The sequence below is a fragment of the Crinia signifera genome, chromosome 6 (genome assembly GCF_055691185.1).
Source record: "Crinia signifera chromosome 6, ASM5569118v1, whole genome shotgun sequence".
NCBI classification, from domain to species: Eukaryota; Metazoa; Chordata; class Amphibia; order Anura; family Myobatrachidae; genus Crinia; species Crinia signifera.
In genome coordinates this window covers 254,387,407-254,409,323 of record NC_139222.1, presented here as the reverse complement: position 1 = coordinate 254,409,323, position 21,917 = coordinate 254,387,407, and the positions used below count along the sequence as shown (strand labels likewise).

Genomic DNA, 21,917 nt, shown 5'->3' with positions numbered 1-21,917 from the left:
CTTTTTAATGCATCGTCATCAGGACAATAAGTGATACAAAGTGCAGAACATTTATAGGCAAAACATAAACTCACCCCCGTGCTGACAGCCGCCCGCTTCCGGTACGTGACATCGCGCCTGGGTGATGATGTTACTACGCAGCGTCCGTTGCTCGGCAACCAGACGCAGATCACGTCACTCTCGCTACCTCCTCTCCGGACGCGTCATCCCGTATCTTCCCACCGGCGTGTGTCTGCGTAACAGTTGCTATGGTGACCATCTGTAAACAAACAAAATTAAAAACAAAGTTTAGACAGTATCAGACCTCATAAATATATAGGTATGAACCAGAGGCATACAAGTGCCTGACATATAAGTCAGAAGTAATGGAAGGAACATGTTAGAGAGATGGCTGAGCTATGCACAATAAATCTCATGGTTTATAAAATATCAAATATCAAATATGTTACCATAAGTTTAACCAAAGTAACGATACATGTTCACGATGTGAACATGTATCGTTACTTTGGTTAAACTTATGGTAACATATTTGATATTTGATATTTTATAAACCATGAGATTTATTGTGCATAGCTCAGCCATCTCTCTAACATGTTCCTTCCATTACTTCTGACTTATATGTCAGGCACTTGTATGCCTCTGGTTCATACCTATATATTTATGAGGTCTGATACTGTCTAAACTTTGTTTTTAATTTTGTTTGTTTACAGATGGTCACCATAGCAACTGTTACGCAGACACACGCCGGTGGGAAGATACGGGATGACGCGTCCGGAGAGGAGGTAGCGAGAGTGACGTGATCTGCGTCTGGTTGCCGAGCAACGGACGCTGCGTAGTAACGTCATCACCCAGGTGCGATGTCACGTACCGGAAGCGGGCGGCTGTCAGCACGGGGGTGAGTTTATGTTTTGCCTATAAATGTTCTGCACTTTGTATCACTTATTGTCCTGATGACGATGCATTAAAAAGCATCGAAAACGTTTGAACTGACACGCTGTGTCTATTTACTTTATTCCGTCCCCGTGGGTGCTGACTGCTCCTGAACTCTATATATATATATATATATATATATATATATAGATAGATAGATAGATAGATAGATAGATGCACCCCTAGGAGTGCTGTATATATTTTATGTATTATACGATGGAGAAATGTTGTACCACACTGAAATGTTGGTTTGGTGTTATGCTGCAAGCATACCTCCCAACTTTAGTACATCCCGAGGTGGGACACCCATATGCGCGCCTTAGACGCGCTGAAAATTTCAGGGACGTGGCCTAATGAATGGAGTCGTGGCCTATACTTGCGAATATACTATTCAGAGTGACAGGGGGGACTCCCAGCTGCTCCTCCCCACCATGGGACACTGGCGGCCATGGGAGGCACACGGGAACATCCAAAAAAACCTGGGATGTTTCCACAATAAGCGGGACAGTTGGGAGGTATGTGTAAGTATGAGTATGTGTGTCACAGGATATTAGACTATGTATATTGATTCCTGTGTGGGCTGTGTCCTATTCCTTTGTAGCTCCCATGGACAAGCTAACCTAAAACTGACTGTACCAGACAGTATAACAGCATGGAACGTTGGCATGTTCTGTACGGCAGAAGAAGCTGGGTTTGGTCTTTCAGAACCAGTATCTCTCGTTACTTTCCAGCCTTTCTTCCTTGACACAACTTTGCCTTATTCAGCCGTCCGGGGTGAGACGTTCATTCTGAAAGCTAGTGTGTTTAATTACCTCGACCAAGCCATACGGGTAAGTTGTCACTAGGCTTCATGATGTGACCTGACATCATTTGCTGTCCTCTTCTTAATCACCACAGTCTTCTCCGCTTCCCAGGTTGGTGTTTCCTTGGAAAACTCTGATAAGTTCACAGCTAAAAGCACAAAGGCAGAGGAAGAAGGTTACTGCGTGGACGTGAATGGCAGAGTGACTGTATCTTGGGAAGTGACTCTGAAGTCTCTAGGTGAGAATCAAATTAAACTCTAGCCAAAGCATGAAAACAGTTATATTGTTAGAAGTCCCAGTGGTCTGCAATAGAGATGGGTCGTTCCTGAACGAAGCGTATCTTTTGAACGGATCCTTTTAAAGAACGAGTGAGCCACTGATCCCAAAAAGGTGAGCCGTTGGTCTTTGTCATACGAAAATGACCCACCCTCCCGCCCGGTGGATACGAATGAAATTAAGTACAGGTGAAATCTCGCGAGAGCTATCGACCTCTCGCGAGATTTTATGGTTTGTTAATAGAAAATTAACCCTTTTTCAATGCGAGTCGGAGATCCGTGTGAATGATCCGGATCTTTTCACTGACTGGTCCGCTGGATCCCGGCTTGGCTAAGTGATCCGTTTTGCCCATCTCTAGTCTGCCAGACAAATTGAAATATATTTGCTGGTGTAAAAGCCAACCAGAGGCAGGATGGACGTAACGCACTGCTTTATCAGGATAATAAATCAGGTAACAGGACTCAGGCAAGCTACTGTACAGCACTACAGACTAGGGATGTGCACCGGCCACTTTTCAGGTTTTGGGTTCTGATTACCTTGAGGTTTTGGGGGTACTTGTGGAGTATCACGGCTCCCATCGTATGGCATCGTATGCCATATGTAGTGGCATACGATGGCATACGATGTTTCACCGATTTTTGAGCATTTTTGCTCAAAAATCGTATGCGATTGCATCGGATGCCATACGATGGCATCCGATGCGATGCGATGCGATGGCACCCGATTTTGCACTGAAATGCATCAGAATGCATTGAAATGTGTATTAAAGTAGTGAAATGCCCCCAAATGCCATTTTTTATAGTGCACCACCCCCACTATCAACGTCAACCCGAAGCGTGGCGAGCGCAGCGAGCCCGCGAGGGGCGGCGGTACGCGTCCTACGACCTTTTCATACCCCCACTATCCACATCGGCGTGGAGTTGAGAATAGAATAGTGTGGCGAGCGCAGCGAGCCACCGAGCCCGAAGCATGGCGAGCCCCGCGAGGGGACGCGGATACCTGTGAAGCCCGCGAGGGGGCGCGTATAGCTGTGAAGGTATCCGCGTCCCCTCACGGGGCTCGCTGCGCTCGCCACGCTTCGGGCTCGGTGGCTCGCTGCGCTTGCCACACTATTCTATTCTCAACTCCACGCCGACGTGGATAGTGGGGGTATGAAAAGGTCGGAGGACGCGTACCGCTGCGCTCGCCACGCTTCGGGTTGACGTTGATAGTGGGGGTGGTGCACTATGAAAAATGGCATTTGGGGGCATTTCACAAGTTTAATATACATTTCAATGCATTCTGATGCATTTCAATGCAAAATCGGATGCCATCGCATCGCATCGGATGCCATCGTATGGCATCCGATGCAATCGCATACGATTTTTGAGCAAAAATGCTCAAAAATCGGTAAAACATCGTATCGCATCGTATGCCATCGTATGCCACTACATATGGCATACGATGCCATTCGATGGCATACGATTTTTGAGCAAAAATGGTCAAAAATCGGTAAAACATCGAATCACATCGTATGCCATCGTATGCCACATGCGATGCGATGCGATTTTTAGCATACGATCTGCATACGATGCAGGTCGTGGGAGCCGTGATACTCCACAAGTACCGTTTTGGGTTCTAATGGGTTTTGGCAAAACACCTCCTAAGTGTTTTGTGTTTGGATTTTTGGGGTTTTAGGTTCTGATTTTTTGTTAAAGCATAAAAACTGCTAAAATCGCAGAATTTTGTTTTTTATTTTTTGCTCCTACGCTATATTAACCTCAATAACATTAATTTCCACTCATTTCCAGTCTATTCTGAACAGCTCACACCTTACAATATTGTTTTTAGGGCAAAAGGTTGCACCGAGGTAGCTGGATAACTATGATAAGCCACACAAGTGTGCGGCACAAACACTAGACTGATATGGCACACTTAGCATCCCCTCTAGGCTGATACTGCACACCTAGAATTACCCCTGGACTGATATGGCACAGGTAGCATCACCCCTGGACTGATACGGCACATTTAGCATCACCCCTGGACTGATATGGCACACTTAGCATCCCCCCTAGTCTGGTACGGCACACCTAGCATCAACCCTGGACTGATATGGCACACTTAGCATCACCCCTAGACTAATACAGCACACTTGGCAGCACCCCATGAATTATTTGGCAGACTTGGCTCACACCAGGAATTATTTGGCAGACTTGGCTCACACCAGGAATTATTTGGCAGACTTGGCTCACCTCTGGACTGATACGGCACACTTAGCATCACTCCTGGACTGATACGGCACACTTAGCATCACCCCTGGACTAATACAGCACACTTGGCAGCACCCCTTGAATTATACGGCAGACTTGACTTACCCCAGGAATTATACGGCACAGATGGTGGCACCCCTGACCTGATACGGCACACATGGCGGCAGGCATGGAGTTATACGGCAGACAAATTCCTGCAGTAAAAATAAAAAATTGTATTCTTTTAATTATAAAAAAGAGCAGCTCACCTTACTTAGCAACACCCCATGAATTATACAGCACTCTTGGCTCACCCCTGGACTACAGCGCATTTAACAGCCCTTGCAGTAAAAAAAAAAAAAAAACACCTTATTTTTATTTTCATTAAAAAAAGGGCAGCTCCCCTGGTCTGATATGGGACACATGGGCAGGGGCGTAACTATAGCACCGCAGCCCCCGTCACCACGGGGGGGCGCTGCTGTGCATGTGGGGGCGCCGGGGGCTGCGGTGCTATAGTTAACCCCCCCCCCCCCAATCCCCCGCAGACTGTCACTTACCTATCGCGCTGGTTCCGGCGGCTCCGTTCTTCTGCTGAGGACCACCACAAAATGGCCGCCCCCATATAGCACACAGTTCTCTGAAACTGTCTGCTGTATGGGGGCGGACATTTTCTGGTGGTCCTCAGCAGAAGAACGGAGCCGCCGGGATCAGCGCGATAGGTAAGGCTGTGGGGGATTGAGGGGGGGTTTGCATGGGCGGCGGGGTAGGGGTGCTCGGCGGGGTGGCGGGGTAGGGGTGCTCGGCGGGGCGGCGACGGAGGGGGGCGCCCCCCCCCCTAACGGCGGGGGGGCGCCCAAAACGTAGCTACGCCACTGCACATGGGGCACCCCAGGACTGATACAGGACACATGGGGGCACCCATGGAATTATATGGCACACATGCGGGCACCCCTGGACTGATACAGGACACAAGGGGGCACACAGAGAATTATACGGCACACATGCGGGCACCCCTGGACTGATACAGCACACATGTGGGCACCCCTGGACAAATAGAGCACACATGTGGGCACCCCTGGATTGATAGAGTACACATGCGGGCACCCCTGGACTGATACAGCGCACATGTGGGCACCCCTGGACTGATACAGCACACATGTGGGCACCCCTGGATGGATACAGTACACATGCGGGCACCCCTGGACTGATACAGCATAAAAGTGGGCACCCCTGGACAAATACAGCACACATGTGGGCACCCCTGGATGGATACAGTACAAATGTGGGCACCCTGAGGGCGGAGTCACGGCGGAGCGTGAGTGAGGTGTGTGGTGGCTGAGCTCCCCAGCAGGAGAGAAGATCCGTGAACTACACCGAGCCGCCAATTCCACCCCGCACAGCGCTATCCTCACAGCACTGGGTTACCTTACCGGCGAATGACGGATCCTGCTTAGGAGAGATAGCGCCGATGCTGACGGGAGGACAAGGAGCCGTTGCACGGAGCTTTTTTCGGAAGACGGAGCTCCAATGCGTGATGACGGCTGACGGTGCTCAGTGACGTGGATACTCAGTGCCGGCCAGCCACAGACGCGGCGGCTGCACGTGGGACCCGCTTCAGCCTCCGGAGAGAAACCGCGCTTGCAGACACAGCGGTGTGGGGAGCCTGTGGATACCGGCGGTAGGTCTGGCAGCAGAGACACCATAGGACTGGCCGGCTTGAGAGCCGAGTTCATACAGGGTGCAGTGGTCGCGGATGTGACAGGAGCTGAGTGCACAGACACAGGCAACCAGGCTGGACAATACATAAAGGAACAGCAGAGGAATTTTTTTCCAGCAACCCTGATCACCCATCTCCAGGAACTTGGTGCAGTATATATTTGCTTTTTCCTTTTTTCTTTTTGTTTTTTCTCCCTGACCCTTGCTGGAACTTATGGTTGATGTTAATATATACGTTTGCTACTAAAGACACAGCACTTTGAGAACCAGGAGGCAATACCCATAGACTTGTGAGCCCCAACTCCACACACAGTAGCTGATACATTATAATTATGGGTAAATCCAGCAACTCTGCAACCTCAGCTCGGCTCGAGAGGTTTGCTAGATCACAACCTAGCAATCCCCCCCAGACCCCGTCATCCACTCCACAGGCCACCCCTACCAAAAATAAGAGCCCGGAAAAAGCCACAGACCCTACGTTGCAACAACTTTTGGATGCCATTAATAATTCTGAATCCCGCTTGTCGGGACAGATTACTGACCTTCAAAATGAGATCCTTTCGATGAAATCAGATCTTAAGGCCATAACTGAGCGAATGAGCGAAGCGGAGCAGCGTATAGCGACATTGGAGGACACTAACACTCAATGGCATAAAAAAGTGAATAGTGTTATCCAACAGACTTCTGAGTTAAAAGCTAAAGTCACTGAAATGGAAGGCAGGATGAGACGAAATAATTTGAGATTTGTTGGTCTGCCAGAGCATGCAGAGGGGCAGGATCCCCCTAAATTTATTGAGAAATGGTTAACAGATGCTATTGGCGGAGCCGCCTTTTCACCCCAATTTGTTGCTGAACGTGCTCACAGGGTCCCCTCAAGACCCCTTCCACCTGGAGCTCCACCAAGAACTTTTATAGTTAAATTTCTGAACTTTGTGGACAGAGACACTATCTTGCGCTCAACACGCAATAATGGTCCGTTGATGTATAATGGAAATAAGGTGTCTGTTTATCCGGACCTAGCTCTTGAGGTACAAAGGGAAAGAGCGAAGTTTGGTGACATCAAGAAAAGACTGCGTGAACATAACATAAGTTATTCAATGATGTTCCCCTTTAAGCTTCGTGTATCAGTTGATAATCAAACTCACTTCTTCTCCACTCCCAATGAAGCGGCTCAGTGGTTAGACCAAAAATTCCTGGGCTCAAAGCAATTGGCGACGGTGTAGTGAAAATTTGTTAAAGGGGGGAAGAGGAAAAAAAAAAAAAAAAAAAAAAAACCCTTGACAGTATGTAATTGATATTCTGCTGGGGAGCTCCCCACGCTCAGGGGTGACTCTTTTTCTTTTTTCATTATGCCCTCTAACCCGTCCAGGGTAATCCTTTTACTCTATGCCTTTCTTTATTCCTTTTTTGTATTTTTTCTACCCGTATGGGTTTTTCTTTCTTCTGATATGGGGGGTTGGGTGATAGGTATGCCTACAGGGATTGGGTATACAGGGTGGGGGGTGGGAGGATACCGCCTGGGGGTAAACAAGTATTGTTTAAAAAGTAAAACCAAAGAACGTATGTTGTATAATTGTAAGGTAGATTTTGTAGATAGATATTTTGCATTTCTAAACAATCCCATGAAGGGAACAAAATCAGGCTCTGCCAATATGTGCCGAAGAGATTTACCACAGAGCTGGCGAAACTATCTCTCATAGATAACAAATGGTGAAACTACTAGCATGGAACACTAGAGGCTTAAATAATAAGATTAAGCGCTCTCTGGTGATGAACCAGATCAGATCTTATGGGGTAGATATTGCATGTCTTATGGAAACGCACCTTGATGGTGGGAAACTTATGACACTTAAACAAAGGTGGGTGGGGTGGATGTTTCACTCCTCCTTTACAACATCATCTCGTGGTGTATCAGTACTTATTAAAAAAACCTTAAATTTAAAAAAAAACAGGGTGGAAATAGATCCCGGTGGTAGATATGTCTTCCTGGACTGTGTAATTAACTCCCTTCCAGTAGTGATCCTTGCAGTTTATATTCCCCCTCCTTTTACATATGAAGTATTAATCAAGGCCATTGCATTTTCAGCTTCCAATCCCTCTGCCCCGGTGATTTGCACCGGGGACTTTAATAATATATTTGATCCCTCATTAGATAGATGGAAAGGTGGACCCCCAGTAGCACCGGGTGGGAACACCCCCTTTTCTAATTTCATTAAGGACGTGGGATGGATTGATCTCTGGCGCATAAGAAACCCCAAGGCTTTACAGTACTCCTGCTTCTCTGCGTCATATCAGACTTTTTCCAGAATTGACTTAATACTTGCATTAAGATTTTTTTTATCCTCGGTAACTAATGTTGAATATAAGCCACGCGGCATTTCAGATCATTCGCCCATATTTCTGGAATTTTCTGATGTGACTGAAAGAGGCCAGGGATTCTGGAAGTTAAACCCCTCATGGTTGAACTATCTGGGGCAAGAGGAGAACAATAAAAAAATATGGCAGGAGTTCTGGGAATATAATCAGGGTACAACTAAGGCCGCTACGGAATGGGACGCCTTTAAGGCCTTCATGCGAGGGATATTTAGAAAGCAAATAGCTGAAACTAAAAAAGCTAGCAGGGAACAACTACAGACCTTGGAAGATAGCTGTATGGAATGTGAGTTAAAATACATACTAAATAAATCTGAAAACACACGGCAAAATTGGCTGGAAGCCCAACAGATATGGCTGACGGCAAAACAGGACGATAATATGAGAAGGATGAACCAGCAGTCCTGTAAGGCATATCAAACAGCCGATAAGACAGGGAGATACCTTGCATACCTGGCTAAGGCTGAAGCCCCTCCTTCCACCATTGGCCCAATAAAGGATATACATGGCCAGATGCTATATGATACCCCACAGATAGGTAATGCATTTTGTGAATACTTTAGAGCCCTATACTCCTCAGAGTCTGATAACACCCCTGAAGAGTTACAGTCATATATAAATAAGATCAACTTACCTAGCCTATCCCAATTAGACAGTCAAGAGATGGATAAACCACTAGATATCAATGAAGTGCGCCAGGCAATAAAAGATCTACCAGGCAGCAAGGCCCCGGGGTTAGATGGCATCCCAGTAGAGGTGTTCAAAAAATACATTGATACACTTGTTCCGATATTTCATTCAACACTCACCCGATGTTTTGAAGAAGGCCAGATACCTGGATCTATGGTTGAAGCAAAAGTGGTGGTAATACTAAAACCAGGGAAGGAGGCTGATAGTCTCGATTCATACCGCCCCATATCTCTTTTATCAAATGAAGCTAAAATTCTTGCTAAAATCCTGGCCAATAGACTAAAAAAATATATACTTAAAATTGTGCACCCTAGTCAAACTGGCTTCATGCCAGGTAAAGCGACAGCGGAGAACCTCAGGAGGCTATTTGCCCATCTACAGTTGCCACCTGAACCAGATAGCCAGCCAGCGGTGGTATCCATGGATGCCACAAAGGCTTTCGACGTCGTGGAATGGCCATATCTTTGGGCTGTTCTGAAAGCGTTTGGTTTAGGTGGTAACTACATTAAATGGGTACAATTGCTGTACCAAGGCCCCACGGCTAGGGTCACCCTAAATGGGTGGACGTCACCAGCATTCGAGCTCACTAGGGGTACTAGACAGGGGTGTCCCCTCTCCCCCCTATTATTTTCTCTTGCAATCGAACCCCTGGCGTGTTTGCTCCGGAGCCACATGAGTATAAGGGGACTACAAATGGCCCACAATATAGATGTAACATCTCTATATGCAGATGATCTGCTGGTATATTTATTTGATTACAGGACCTCTCTTCCTGTCGTCTTCAAATTAATTTCTGAATTTGGACGATTTTCCAGTTTCAGAATTAATTGGAATAAATCGCATGTCATGTATCTGGGAAACACGCCGGTTCAATCATTGCCTCCACCTCTTTCATTAACCTGGTCAAACAAATTTAAATACCTTGGGATACAGATAACCCGTAATTCAGAAGAATTCATACAACATAACATTACTCCATTAATGGAAAAATTGGATAAGAAATTTAAATCTTGGAGCAGACTACCTTTAACAAACACAGGGCGGATTAATCTGATTAAAATGGTGGTGCTTCCCCAGCTGCTTTACATAATTCAGCAATCCCCTGTCTTCCTTCCTAAATCCCTATTCAGGAAACTCAACAGTAAACTATCCTCCTTCATATGGCACAATACTCGACCAAAAGTACAGTTAAAAAAACTAACGATGGGTCGAGGGCGGGGGGGCCTGGGTTTACCAGACTTCCGTCTCTATTACCTGTCGGCGCAAATGGCGCAACTGCGATCCTGGTTTTTGGACCAGGAAAACAGTGATATTGCATTGGGGATGGTAGGCTTGGCTACACCCAGATCCACCCAAAAAATAGAATAGTTCAACCATCTCTGTACGCAGGCGACCCACCCTTAGTGCGACAAGCCATAAAGACCTGGCAGGAGGTGGGGAAGCTATTGGGAATACAGGGGATTGACCCTATGCACCTATTAGATGACCCCATAACTTTTAATGAACTGAAGTTAATCCAGGTTCGTGAGGTCTGGAACAGGTACTCCATTTTCACTATCGGACAGATATATCTCCCTGGTCGAATTAAAACCTTTATGGAGCTACAAGAAGAATTTAGTTTACCAATATCATATTTTTACCGCTATCTGCAGTTGAAGGCAGCTCTGGAGGCCCAATTCTCGAGGGGCCAACCAGATATCCAGGAGTCTCGAATAAAAAAGGTGATAAGAGCTGGAGGCAATAGGAACCTAGTTAGCAGAATATATAAACAACTTAATCAAGATAAAGGGGCGGACCTAATGGAAGATTTGAGAAATAAATGGGCTCAGGACCTAGGAACTATTGATGAGCAAGAATGGCAAGGTGCAGTAGCATCTATAGCACAGTCTACCAACGCCCTTAGAGTACAGCAAGTACAATTTTTTGTCATTCATAGAGCCTATATGTCAGCCACACGGTTGGTTAAATTTAAAGGCTTAGCCTCAGCAATATGCCCTAAATGTAAAAACAATCATGGTACGTTTTTTCATCTTTTATGGCAATGCCAGTATGTAGCTAAATTTTGGGAGGAGGTGATACAAATAATTGTGGATTCCGGTATACCTAGAGAAGTCTTGACCCCTAGGGGATGTATACTAAATATTCTAGACACAAGTCTGCTGAACCCTGGGGATCGACAGTATATTAACAACCTCTGTTCGCTGGCAAAAGTGGTAATAGCAAGATGCTGGATGGCGAATAAAGGCCCTGATCTTAATTGCTGGAAGGGATTGGTTAATTACACGCTCAAGCACGAAAAATATTTATATATAAGTAGAAATGTACTATATAAGCACAATAAAATTTGGCATCGGTTGGAAGAATTAGATTGTAACACAAATACATAGAACCCCATGAATATGTGGGGAATAAACACAAACGTTTAAATTTAACTTATTTATCAATATGAGAGAGACTTGATGCACAGACAGTAAGTAGTATAGAGGGAGAGTAGAAATGGTAAAATAAATACTTAAATAACACAGATAAAAAACACTTAAAAACCACAATGATTTTTTTTTTTCCTCTCTTTTTTTTCTTTTTCCTTTCTTATATTTATTTCATTGTATGATATCACTATTTAACACTTAGGTACTACTAATCTTAGATAATATAGACGTATAATATGAAGGTATGACCGTAATCCCAACACCAGCATGAAAGTTAACAACATAGGTGGCAGGACCTGAATATAAAATTAGGTGAATTCGCAAAATAGAATAAACGCAAAAACTACTAGAATAGCAATAAATGACACTAAAACAACCAGGCGGGGGGGCGGGCTGGGCTGGGGGGGTGGGTGTGGGCGGGGGGTTTGTAATTATAAATACGGAATAAGCTAAATTTGTTTTTTTTTTAATATGTGAAATCATTATTGTAACATTAAATTGTATAAAGACATGAAATTGATATATGTATATATGTGATGTTAAAATGGAATAAAAGATTATTCTAAAAAAAAACAAAAAAAAAAAAAACAAATGTGGGCACCCTGGACTGATGCAGAACACATGCGGGCACCCTGGACTGATGCAGCACACATGCGGGCACCCTGGACTTATACTGTGCACTGGCAGCAGTCATTTAAAAAAATTTTTTTTGCCTAATTAAAATAATGTAGCCCCCTCTGTAGCACTAGCAGCAGCCCCCTATGCATAAATCACCCCCCCCCCCCAACATTTCATCCCCCCAGCATGTTTCCCCAGCAGCTCAGCTCAGCAGACAGCACGGACACATCCGTGCTGTCTGAAATCACCAGCCTGTTTGAAAATGGCGCCGACCGCCGGGAACTATATATCCCCAGGTCTCGCGAGAATCCGACAGCGGGAAGATGACGTCCGGCCTCGTTTTGAACTCAGAAAAATGGCGGCGACCATCGAACTCCCTGGATCCGGCCTCGGATCAGGTAAGTTCGTGGGGGTTCGGATCTCTAGAATCCGAACCCGCTCATCTCTACTACAGACATGGCTGGGAAACCAATAACTGGCCCTGAGTTCAGGGCAAATGCAGCTTTTTAAAACCAGAACAGACCAATCGCTGCAGCACACAGAGACAGGCCCCTTAATCATCAATATGTGCTGCAGCTGGGAATGGCATTCTGAGAACAGCCCAGTCCAGCTGATTACACCAGCTGGAACTGCTCTCAGAAGCCACAGTTCTGCAGGCAGAACCCAACAGCAGCACCTCTGGCCACCCATTCGTACTGCAGACCAAGAAATGACAGCATCACCTCTGGCTACACAGTGTGCTATCAATACGAATACGAATTGCCATATTTTCGGGATAGTAAATGTGAAAAATAAGTGTATTTCTGGATACAAATACACTTATTTTTTACAAATTTCCTTTAGTAAATGTCCCCCATATATTCTAGTTAAAGGAACAGGATAATCAAAATTGGTCATGCACGTGTCCAGTGGAGGTTTTTACCTAGGTGCTGCAGCCACTCCCCCCAGTAAAAATCCACCACCACCAACTAGCCTAACCTTCTATTGGAAGCACTAGCTCAGCTCTACTTCTAGGGCTGTAGCTGATGCAGTCCTTAGAAGCCGCAGGGAAGAGATGGGTGCCATTGCATATGTGCCATTTTACCTCCAGCCAGCCATTAGGGTCTTCTATGGGCTGCGCAGGATGCAGCCCAGAGAAGTCAGTGAGCATGGGCTCTGCCGATGTCTGACATTGTGGCTAGCACACATATGCACCAATGTTGATGGTGCACTGGCAGCGCAACGCACAGAGTGTGCTGCATGGACAGGCAGCAGTGGCTAATGGCAGCCCCCCAAAGAATACGGATAGGAGCCCCCAGTGCATGCTTCATATAATTTTCAATGCTAAGTTGATTTACTTTCATTTGATAAAGCATGCACAAAAGTAGCTGTTACTATAGTGTTTATACATTACTGTAATTGGGAGGATCTACCCATCTACAGTTCTTATTCCTTCTTTACATGGCTGGTGGGAAGATATATTGCATGAAACAGCATCTGGATTTTTTGATCCATATATTCTGGTATTTATGATGTAAATCTAACACTGCTTAATGGCTGTGAAAACCACAAAGAGCACTTAAGCACGTGAAGAAATGAAAAAGATCTACATTTACTGTATAACCAAAATCCCTCATCTAATTTTAGGGGAAGTGAACTTTACAGTCAGTGCTCAGACTCTGCCGGGAGCTGGTCTGTGTGGCAATAAGATTTTGAATCCAGCGCAAGGGAGAAAGGATACAATCACCAAACACATTCTGGTTGAGGTGAGACCATTACAGAAAAAATATTGCAATGGACGACATTAATTGAATATAACTGTTATGAACCACACCAACAGTGTTGGAAGTTATCAAGGTTAGTCCGCTATCCTCCCCTTGAGCTGCATCGGTGTTATGGTGGTACTTGTATGATATCCCTGTAATACCGGTTTTATGTGGATCTTACTTTTTCAATGTTTTTTTCTATATATGAAATTGTTTGTTCTTATTTGAGGTAAACTCAACTGCGGATCCGTTCTCTAAGTTACTAAGCTATTAACAATCTCATTATCATGTTAAGTAGCAAGTTACTAGCTAAAACTAAAATGGTGTTTGACATCTTGTGGCTACAAATTCTAGACATGGGGGGGGGAGTTAATTGGTTAATTAGTCCTCAGGTGTGGTGTCATCGGGGTGCAAGAGCAATTACCGGGGATTTTTCCTAAAAATAATGGTTTTAGAAAAAAAATGCAGTGATGTTGATCTAATTTTCTGTACTGTAATTGAATAGGGGTCAGAGCCAAACATGGGTAATTTGAGAAGGGGGGCAGAGGCAGCCATGGGTAGTGGGGTACGTAATAATGGGAACCCTGAGCAGCTAGGCAGAAGCTTCAAGATGGCTTCCAACCACCCGAGTTCAACACATCAATCAGATGGAATTAGTGCACTGTACCCCATAAGACTAACTGGTACTACTTGCTCTCCCTTCACCATAATGGCACATGTGTTGGCACTCTGGGCAGTATTCAATGATAAATTCTGCGATGTGCAGTGAATCCTGTTTAGGATTCGCTGCACATTCACAGGGTTCTGGAGGGCTGCAGTATTGACTGCCAGCCCTCCCTGACGGCGAATTTTAACACCGCAGGGAGCCAGGGGACGGCAGCAGGCAGGGAGATGGAAGCCTCCCTGCCTACCCCAGAATGTGTGGGGGAGAAGGAGGGCTCCCGGGGACACAGGCAGCAGAAGCTGCCCCCTGGGAGAGCTGGCAGGGGACACGGGTAGGGAGCCGCTGCACTGCTCCCGCTCGTGCATATGTAATGAGCAGGAGCAGTGTGAAGTGAATATATGAATATGTAAGGCGCGGCACTCTGCTCCCGGCCCCCTGCTGGCGAATGTGTAAAAAAAAAAAATTAATACATATTCAAGTGCTCCAAGCACATGAATAAAAATAGCTGCCCAGTGTGTTGCTGCACTTGAATAGAATAGAATAAACATTTCCAGAAATGGCATGGGGGCGCATGTGCCTTTAATCTGTATATTGCCATATAAATGTAAGCACTCATCCTGTCTGCTTCTCCCGCTAGCCATCTAATTTCAACCCAATGGCTGCCGACAGTGCCGCCAGGGTGAGGGGTGGGGACAACGACTTTAAAAAAAAACAAAAATTAGGGGGCGGGGTACGGTTGGGCACCAGGTGGGAGGGGGGTGAGCAGGGCCCACTGTGTAGCGGCATTGCTAGTGGTGCTGCCAGATTCCTGTATCCTGCTTTAGCTTGGCCACCTCACTGCATACCACTGCCCTGTCTGCACCTCCCCGCTGGCCATCTCCTGTGCTTCACACAGAGAGCTGCCTAGCTGTCACTTCAGATGATCTCAGTCTCAAACAAACAAAAACAATCTCGGCCGTTCAGGGGGGAGGGGGGGGAGTGTCCAGGTACTTGGAAACCCCCCCCCCCCCCCCCCCTGCATGTGCAACTGCAGTGCACATGGTTTTGTCCATTAGAGAGAGAATTTGCTTTTGCGAGTGAACCAGAATCAGGTCCTTTGTGTATTGTGTAATATCTTCTTCATTAGCGGTGATATATTTACACTTTGATTGGCAATCTTTCTTTCAAACTATAATTGAACCATTTCCCACTGACAGGCTCTTACGTTCTGCCATAGGAGCAGCAATGGATTGCCCTTTATTTTGGTCCTGTTTGTAAAAATCGAAAGCATTTGGCAATCCTTACCAGCTTAGAGGATCCAAAGATCTTGATCTGCATGGTATCTGCATATGTGTTAGCTGGGGGTGTAATCAGGATCCCAGTGGTCAGAAACCCAACACTGGAATCCTGATGCTCAGAATGCTGACTGGTGCCCCAGCTAGGGTTAGGGCACACTTACCTACCATTGCTGTCTCCTCTCCTTGAGATGTCTGGAAAGAAGAAGCTCCTGCACACGTCGGGTGGCCCCATCGCCAACATGGAAAATGCTGCGGGAGGAGATGGTTAGTCTATGTTGGAGATAGAGTTAAAATACTCACCGGGACCTGTCGGCATTCTGAGAGTCAGGATTATGACCTTCGGATCATTGTTCCAATGTAGCAGCCTCAGCTTCTTCCAATACAAGTTCTGTTCTGCTTCGTATATAGACTCCATCATACACAATATAGTGTCATATATCACATAATTCAGCAGATTCTTCTTCTTGCATTTTTGGCAAAAAAGGACTAATGACATTAGCAGAGTTCCACATGACCTGGTGGATTAGTCACGCCAGGCATCTCACGCTGTATGGCGTATTGAGGCTAGATGTAGTAGAACACATCTCTACAGTCGTAGTGGCCCAAGTAGGGATGGCCATCGACCATCGATGATTCGAAATCATTGATGGTTCATGGCCGATGTCGAATACTTTTGCCATCGATGGGGGCAAACCAGATGGTTTTGCTCTATCGATGGAATAGCAAAACAATGTTTTGCTGTGTTTTTTTTTCAAAGTGCTGGGGCACGGAGCATAGCTCTGCCCCCTGACACCCACGAAGCCCCGCCCCTTGTGTTTTGATTGGCCCACGGGCCAATCAAACAAATACAATGGATGACCATCAATATGTAAAAATATCGATGGTCATCCATTGCATAGTTAAGCACTATCGATGGCCAGTTGCAGTATTGCCATCGATAGAAACCATCGATGACAATGGCAATGATGGCCATCCCTAGGCCCAAGCTTAAAGGGTGTGATAGCGACCACAGGGAGAACATTAGCTGGCACAGAACACAGCCCGTTTTTAATCAATGAAGCAGGAGTGTGTCTGGACCTCTCACTTTGATTGGCAGTTGGCCTAATCTTAATGTAGTTTCCACAGAAATGAATCAAGCACCCATTCATCCAAGGCCATATTAAGGCTTGGGGGGGCAGGGCACTTGAGCCCTTGTGAAGGGGGGAGTGTATAGGATTGTGCATACCTCCCAACATGACCAATTCCGGGAGTACAATATGCTCTCTACCGGACTTCCCTCTTAATTTATGACTGGCACCAGCAGCTTCCTTATTACTTACACACTGGGAGAGGAATCAAGAGAGCTATTTATAACAGTGCTCAGACGGGGGCCCCCTGACAAGAAGTGGGCCCAGGTTCAGTTTCCCCTGCATCCCCCCCTTAATCTGGCTGCGCTTTCATCTGTGTCACCAAATTACTTACCCTTTAATATAGAAACAATTGTATAATTTAGTGCATGGTCTGGAACCTGACTCCCAAAGGATCAGTGCTCGGGCATTGGGGCCCTCCAAGGAATACCCCTGTATCCCCGTGGGCCATTCCAACCATACAGTAGGTACCGATTCTGTGGGTGCTTGAAGGCTCGAACACCCACGGAAATTGATGAGCACCCACCCGATCAGCAGCGGCCCACCCGCCCGCTGGCACAGGTACTGTGTGGGCATTTATGTACCTGGCACTGTGGGGGCATTTATGTACCTGGCACTGTGGGGGGCATTTATGTACCTGGCACTGTGGGGGCATTTATGTATTTGGCACTGTGGGGGCATTTATGTTGCCATAATTTGAATATTGGAGAAAACTGTGCTGCATAATATAAATCAGTATTATTTTGTGTCCACGCCCCTTTCCCATGATGCCACTCCCCTATATTTTTGGATTGAGCACCCACCAGCAAAAACATAAAATCGGCACCTATGATTCCAACCATGGTCATCTGTTTTACCTATATACTTAAATGACATTCCCGATGGCTAAAAAGTATTGATAGTTAATTTGATGATGGACAACCTTAAAATGAGGTAAAACAAGCTTTAGTTACAGCATAGCAGATTCAACAATACTGTAGCAACGAGCTGCGCAATTAAAGCAAATAATCTCCTTTTTTAATATATTTTCTTATATTCTAGCCAGAGGGTGTTCCAAAAGAAGATACGCAGAGCGCTATGATCTGTGGAAAAGGTAAGTTCAAAACTTTTTCACTACTCAATTAATATTCTGGCCCACACCACAAAGCCAATACTGATTTGATTTCTAACTATTCAAACTATTATAGAAATATGTACAGTATGTAAAAAGTGTATATGGATTTTCTATTCGACTAAGTATTACTATGCATACACAATGGAAACAACCAGCACAGTTATGAAGGGGATACTGTCATTAGGTCCACAAGTATTGAGTGGACACCATTAGGTCGACATGGGTCTAGGTTGACATGGGTGTAGGTCGACACGTCATTATGTCGACACAAAAAAAAACAGTGCAAAAAACCCCATGGCGACCTTTTGACTGTCGACCTTGCCCATGTCGACCTAATGCTTGTGTAGACCTAATGGCATGTCGACCAACACCCATGTCGACCTAGACCCATGTCAACCTTTCTGCATGTTGACCTAATGGTGTCGACCCGATGCATGTTGACGTAACTGCTGGAGACCTAATGATCCATACCCGTTATGAAGTTGCTTCTGATCAGAGCAATGGTAATAGAATACAGCACATGAATGAGTGCACACAGGCCTGGACATAAGAAATGATATAGTCTCTCTTCCCTAACCTCTGTACTCAGGCTCTAAGATAACGGAAGAGATCTCTCTGAAGCTCCCTGGCCGAGTGGTGGAAGGTTCTACCCGTGCTTACTTCTCAGTGATTGGTGAGTCACTCTGATCTTTTTAATCACATAACTCATTAATATTGTTCCCCAAAAACCGCTCAGAATTTTAATTTATTTTGTGACCGAAAAAGGGTTAAGTTCATATTTTTAAGCGCTATCCAACACAATTTTATACAAAAGAAAATAAATATAATTTCAGACTTTGACAACTGATATCTCAAACCATTGATGACTGGACTGTCGTGGGTTTATGTTTGTATGGCAGCAGTACTATTTTTCTGGAAAAATAGGTCCAGGATCTTTGGGTCTGGGGGTGGATCAATTAAATAAAAATAGAACAGGTTCAGAAACCCAGTTCCTGATGATGGTATACCAGGGTTGCCGACTTTTAGACTCTCCTCTCCGGAAGAAGCCCGGAGAGGAGACTATCAGCAGTAGCTCAGGGGTGGGGCTTAAGTGTGGCGTCATTAAGCCCCGTCCCCAGGATGTAAAATAGCCAAATTAATGGATCTCTGTAGAGGGGCGGGGCTTACATGATGTGATTGTGACCTTTTAGCTCTGCCCCCTCCTCTTAGACCCGCGGATTGCAGCATTTAAATGCAGAGGTTGGGGGAAGACGGCCTAGATCGGGGGGCACAGTGGGGGTCCCCCTGAATCCGGGAGGGTTGCTCACCTTTCCGGGGGGCCGGGAGGGGGACATGATTTTCGGGAAACTCCCGGCCATTCCGGGAGGGTAGGCAACCCTGTGGTATACAGTATTTTAGAGGCTCAGGAACTTGTTCCTGCTGAAAAATAGCACTGCATGGCAGGCACAGGGAGAGGGTTTTTAAAGAAGCAGAAGGGCCAGGAGGTCCCTCTGAGGTGGCAGCAGCTGGAATATTATCTTCTAGTAGCCACCCAGTTATTGTCTCTGATTGGTTGCAACCGAGAGAACAGGGAAATACAAACCTGGTGGTGGCATCTGATGTATGCCAGTCATGTGATACTCAGTGCAGTGCAATTTGCAGAATGAGTGATGTATGTGAAGGAGGAGTCGTGCTTGTAGGCAGCCGCGGGAGCCAGGTGTAATATGTTATGCAAACTACATACTGTACAAACATATATCCTGTTGTTCTGTACAAGCAATTCATACATTGATTTTATTACTCTCTTATAGGAGATACCATGGGCACAGCCATGCAGAATCTGGGGAGTCTCCTTCAGTTGCCATATGGATGCGGGGAGCAGAATATGGTGCTTTTCACCCCCAATATCTACATTTTGGAGTATCTCAATAAAACTAATCAGCTGACCCCAGAGATCCAATCAAAGGCCCTGAGCTACCTGACCACAGGTATATCTCTACATCTTATTACACTCCAAGATTTGTGCTACCCATAGAGAACCACAGACAAACCCGTCTATATCCCTCTACTGTGGGTCAGTTACATAATATCACTCACAACATTATGTACTAACTGCAGAGTATTATATTCATACTGTACTGTATCTGCAAAGCATTATACCCTTCCTGTAACTGCAGAGCATTATACTCATACTGTACTGTATCTGTATAGCATTATGCCCGCACTGTAACTGCAGAGCATTATACCCGTACTGTACTGTATCTGCAAAGCATTATACCCTTCCTGTAACTGCAGAGCCTTATACTCATACTGTACTGTATCTGTATAGCAGTATACCCGTACTGTAACTGCAGAGCATTACACTCATACTGTACTGTATCTGTATAGCAGTATACCCGTACTGTAACTGCAGAGCATTACACTCATACTGTACTGTATCTGTGTAGCATTATACCCATACTGTAACTGCAGAGCATTACACTCATACTGTACTGTATCTGTGTAGCATTATACCCGTACTGTAACTGCAGAGCATTATACCCATACTGTACTGTATCTGCAAAGCATTATACCCTTCCTGTAACTGCAGAGCCTTATACTCATACTGTACTGTATCTGTATAGCAGTATACCCGTACTGTAACTGCAGAGCATTACACTCATACTGTACTGTATCTGTATAGCAGTATACCCGTACTGTAACTGCAGAGCATTACACTCATACTGTACTGTATCTGTGTAGCATTATACCCATACTGTAACTGCAGAGCATTACACTCATACTGTACTGTATCTGTGTAGCATTATACCCGTACTGTAACTGCAGAGCATTATACCCATACTGTACTGTATCTATGTAGCATTATACCCGTACTGTAACTGCAGAGCATTACACTCATACTGTACTGTATCTGTGTAGCATTATTATACTCATACTGTACTGTATCTGTATAGCATTATACCCGTACTGTAACTGCAGAGCATTATACTCATACTGTACTGTATCTGTATAGCAGTATACCCGTACTGTAACTGCAGAGCATTATACTCATACTGTACTGTATCTGTATAGCATTATACCCGTACTGTAACTGCAGAGCATTATACTCATACTGTACTGTATCTGTATAGCATTATACCCGTACTGTAACTGCAGAGCATTATACTCATACTGTACTGTATCTGCAAAGCATTATATATAAGATTCTTATACTGTTCTGTAACTGCATAGCATTATATTCATACTGTACTATACTGTATCTGTAAAGAATTATACTTATACTGTTCTGTAACCGCAGAGCATTCTGCTCATACTGTACTGTAACTGTATAGCATTATGGGGTGGGCAATAAGCAGTCCTCCAACTGCTCCCAGCACGCTTAGATGTATGATGTATGATATAGGCTTCTGAGGAGGGCCTCTCCACCAAAATACTGTGATTGAGGGTTAAATAAGAACCTTAATACAGTAAAAATAACCTCTTTACCATCGCCATTTATTCATTGCTGCCAGCGTTGTCATTGCCTTTACTTATGTCTGTGGCCTCTACTACTCGGTGAACCTCTTTCACGCTTTACTAACTTTACATATTATACATATATACATGTATAATATGTAATTACATATTATATTACATATATACAATATACATATTATTACCAGGAACCCTTTATCTGTTTACATATTATGGTGCTAATGTGTTGTGCCGATCAGCCTTTACTATGCACCTGTTGCTCAGACACAGCTGACGCAGACATTTATTTCCTTAAGTTATAACCAATATTCATTCTAATGCAAAACTCAAAACCCTCATGTTGACTCCTGCTGCACCAATGGTAGTTCTGCCAGTTTCCAGCACATCTGCTGGTAACTTGCTGGTGCATGTTTTTTTTTTTTCATTCACAGTGCAGGCTCCCCCTCCCCTGTAAGGAAATCCAGACCTAGCATT

At 45.1% G+C, this 21,917-nt stretch overlaps 1 protein-coding gene across 7 annotated transcripts in view; it reads left to right on the top strand.

Moving 5' to 3' along the window:
- LOC146009222 (alpha-2-macroglobulin-like) overlaps positions 1-21,917 on the top strand; it is a 100,286-nt gene that overhangs the window by 52,191 nt on the left and 26,178 nt on the right. For all 7 annotated transcript variants that reach the window (XM_083149371.1, XM_083149373.1, XM_083149378.1 and 4 more), the window contains 6 exons: positions 1,532-1,760; positions 1,845-1,971; positions 13,690-13,808; positions 17,918-17,969; positions 18,580-18,663; positions 19,781-19,957. In XM_083149371.1, coding sequence (XP_083005497.1) covers positions 1,532-1,760; positions 1,845-1,971; positions 13,690-13,808; positions 17,918-17,969; positions 18,580-18,663; positions 19,781-19,957 — 788 coding nt within the window. The remainder of the gene's footprint in view (positions 1-1,531; positions 1,761-1,844; positions 1,972-13,689; positions 13,809-17,917; positions 17,970-18,579; positions 18,664-19,780; positions 19,958-21,917) is intronic.